Consider the following 2,384-nt stretch of genomic DNA (forward strand, 5'->3'; position numbering starts at 1 on the left):
TCCTTCAATATGTCTTACTGATTTTGTGACCCTTGTGTTCCTTTCTATGGCAGTGGGGTACCAGACCATAGCATGCCCCGAGTCTATGTTTGGTACAAACTTTCGAGCAATGGAGGAACAAGTTAAAAAGAAAGCCGATGCATATGCAATTGAGCTTTTATCAAGTCATGAAGAATTTAAAAGTGTAGGGGTATGATAAATTGTAAAAGAGCTTTGCAAATATCATGCTATTATCATCATAGTCATAGATAGTTAAATGAAGAGTGAAAGAAACACAGGATTCTGAAGTACAGAGTATCAAAGGATGATTGAAGAGTGAAAGAAACACACGATTCTTGCATATAGCATTTTTACATTACAGTAATATTTTTATTTATTTATGTTATGGTAATTGACTCTGCGTTTTATGTCCAGGTTAGCGTTGAAGTTAAAGTCACTGCAGGTTTTCCTCTTAGACAGGTTATTTTACAGGAGGTTACAAGATACAATGTATCATGGATTATACTTGATAGGTATGACCTTGTATATAGAAAGGACTCTAATTTTTTTTTACATTTTTAACACTTTCATTGTTTCTATTTTTTTCCCTTTCTTCTATAGATATATATATGTCTTCAGCTGTAGTGTTTGGTCAAGGATATGACCGTGTTCTTCTGCATGATCTATTAGATTCTTTTATCAATTGAATTCTCTCCGAAAAGAATCTAACAAAACCAAATTCCACTTGAAGTTGGTTATGATGTTAGGCTTCTCTTGTATTTGTGTCATAAAAATTTCTAGTTCAATCTTTTACTTACCCTCCAAAGAGTATATTTCGTCCACCTTTTCGGATGCTCCTTATTCCAAATGGTTTTCAATGAAATCTGGCAAATTTGGACAGGCACCTTCGGCGCGACATGAGATTCTACCTGAACAGGATACCATTCAGGGTTGGATTGGTTAAAGATGACTTCTCTGTGGATATCTGGAGATCCCATCATGCAAACATTACAACAATCACCGAAACAAAGCCTGTCTATTCCTTTTACAAGTTTGTCTCTTTAGCAGATTGCCAAAGTATTGAAGACATTGAACAACAATCTATTATCTCTTTCAAAAGTTATCCCTATATGTTAACTTCTTCAGATACCTCTGCCATGATTAAGAGCTATACAAAGCATTCAAACGCTGACGTATGGGAGCAGAGTTCTTCACTAGAATCTGGACCTTCTAAGCATGAAAGATCAGGTTAGGGAACTTGTTTGAATTCTTAGTTGCATAAGTATGCTTTTTATAAGTGTGTTAGAGATATAACTATCTATTTTTTTATCAGCTTAAGTTTATAGGAGAAGTAATATCATGTAGTATAGTATCAAAGTTTCAACAATCAAAAGGTCGGAGTTCGATCCTTATTATCTCCTAAAAAAGAAAAAGAATAGTATAAGACAAATTAAAAAAAATAAAGTCTATACAAAATTCACTCAATTGAGAGATTAGGATAGAGTAGAGTTTAGAATTTTAGGGTGAGAATAGGGTTAGAGTTGAGAGATCCTCAACCTGCGAATAAGATAGAGTTTTAATGAAATTTTCAACACGGGTAGGATTAGGGCCTACCTACCCTACCCATTGTCAGCCCTACAAAAGAGGTTCTTGTGTGAAGGAGCATATTAGAAATATAATCATTCGTGTGCTTTTTCTTATCAGCTTAAACTTTTGAGATAACAGACTCCTTGACAATAAGTATTACTTCACACACTATCTCTATCTTCCAGGCGTAAGCATGAAAGGAGAACATAAGCATACCGATAACTCTCATGTTGGCCAAAAGCAAGGAGGCTCTACACCACCACTTCTTTGTTCTGGATGCAAGATAAGGACCGAATTGTCTGTCAATGAGTTGACGAGGTTTACCTATTCTGAAATACAGCAAGCAACAAATGATTTTTCAAAGGATAACCTAATAGGTGAAGGTGGATATGGTCATGTTTACAAGGGTGTTCTTAAAGATGGACAGCAAATTGCAGCAAAGGTAAGGAAAGAGGAAAGCTCACAAGGCTTTTCGGAGTTTCATTCCGAGGTCTATGTCTTAAGCTTCGCTCGCCACAAGAATATAGTTATGCTATTGGGTTTTTATTGCAAAGAAAACCGAAATATTCTTATATACGAGTATATCTGCAATAGGTCTCTTGGTTGGCATTTATTTGGTAAGTGTTTATAGTTTTTTATTGGTTTGTTTTATCTTATGTTTTTATTCTCTTGGTGTTATCTAACTGGGAAGTTTGTTAGGAGGTTAGATAGTTAGTAATATATTTGTAGTTAGAAATCTAACTTAACTAACTACAATAACTAACCGGTTAACTTGTTAATTAACTTGCCATGTCAGATAACACTAGGAGCAACTACAT

At 34.9% G+C, this 2,384-nt stretch overlaps 1 protein-coding gene across 1 annotated transcript; it reads left to right on the forward strand.

Annotated features, from left to right (window-relative positions):
- LOC110265664 (inactive protein kinase SELMODRAFT_444075-like) lies at nucleotides 673-2,338 on the forward strand. Its single transcript, XM_021108799.1, has 2 exons — nucleotides 673-1,227; nucleotides 1,752-2,338. The coding sequence occupies exons 1-2, from the start codon at nucleotides 897-899 to the stop codon at nucleotides 2,195-2,197; spliced, it is 777 nt and encodes a 258-aa protein (XP_020964458.1). The 5' UTR covers nucleotides 673-896; the 3' UTR covers nucleotides 2,198-2,338.

The sequence above is a fragment of the Arachis ipaensis genome, chromosome B08, assembly GCF_000816755.2.
Source record: "Arachis ipaensis cultivar K30076 chromosome B08, Araip1.1, whole genome shotgun sequence".
Taxonomy (NCBI): Eukaryota; Viridiplantae; Streptophyta; class Magnoliopsida; order Fabales; family Fabaceae; genus Arachis; species Arachis ipaensis.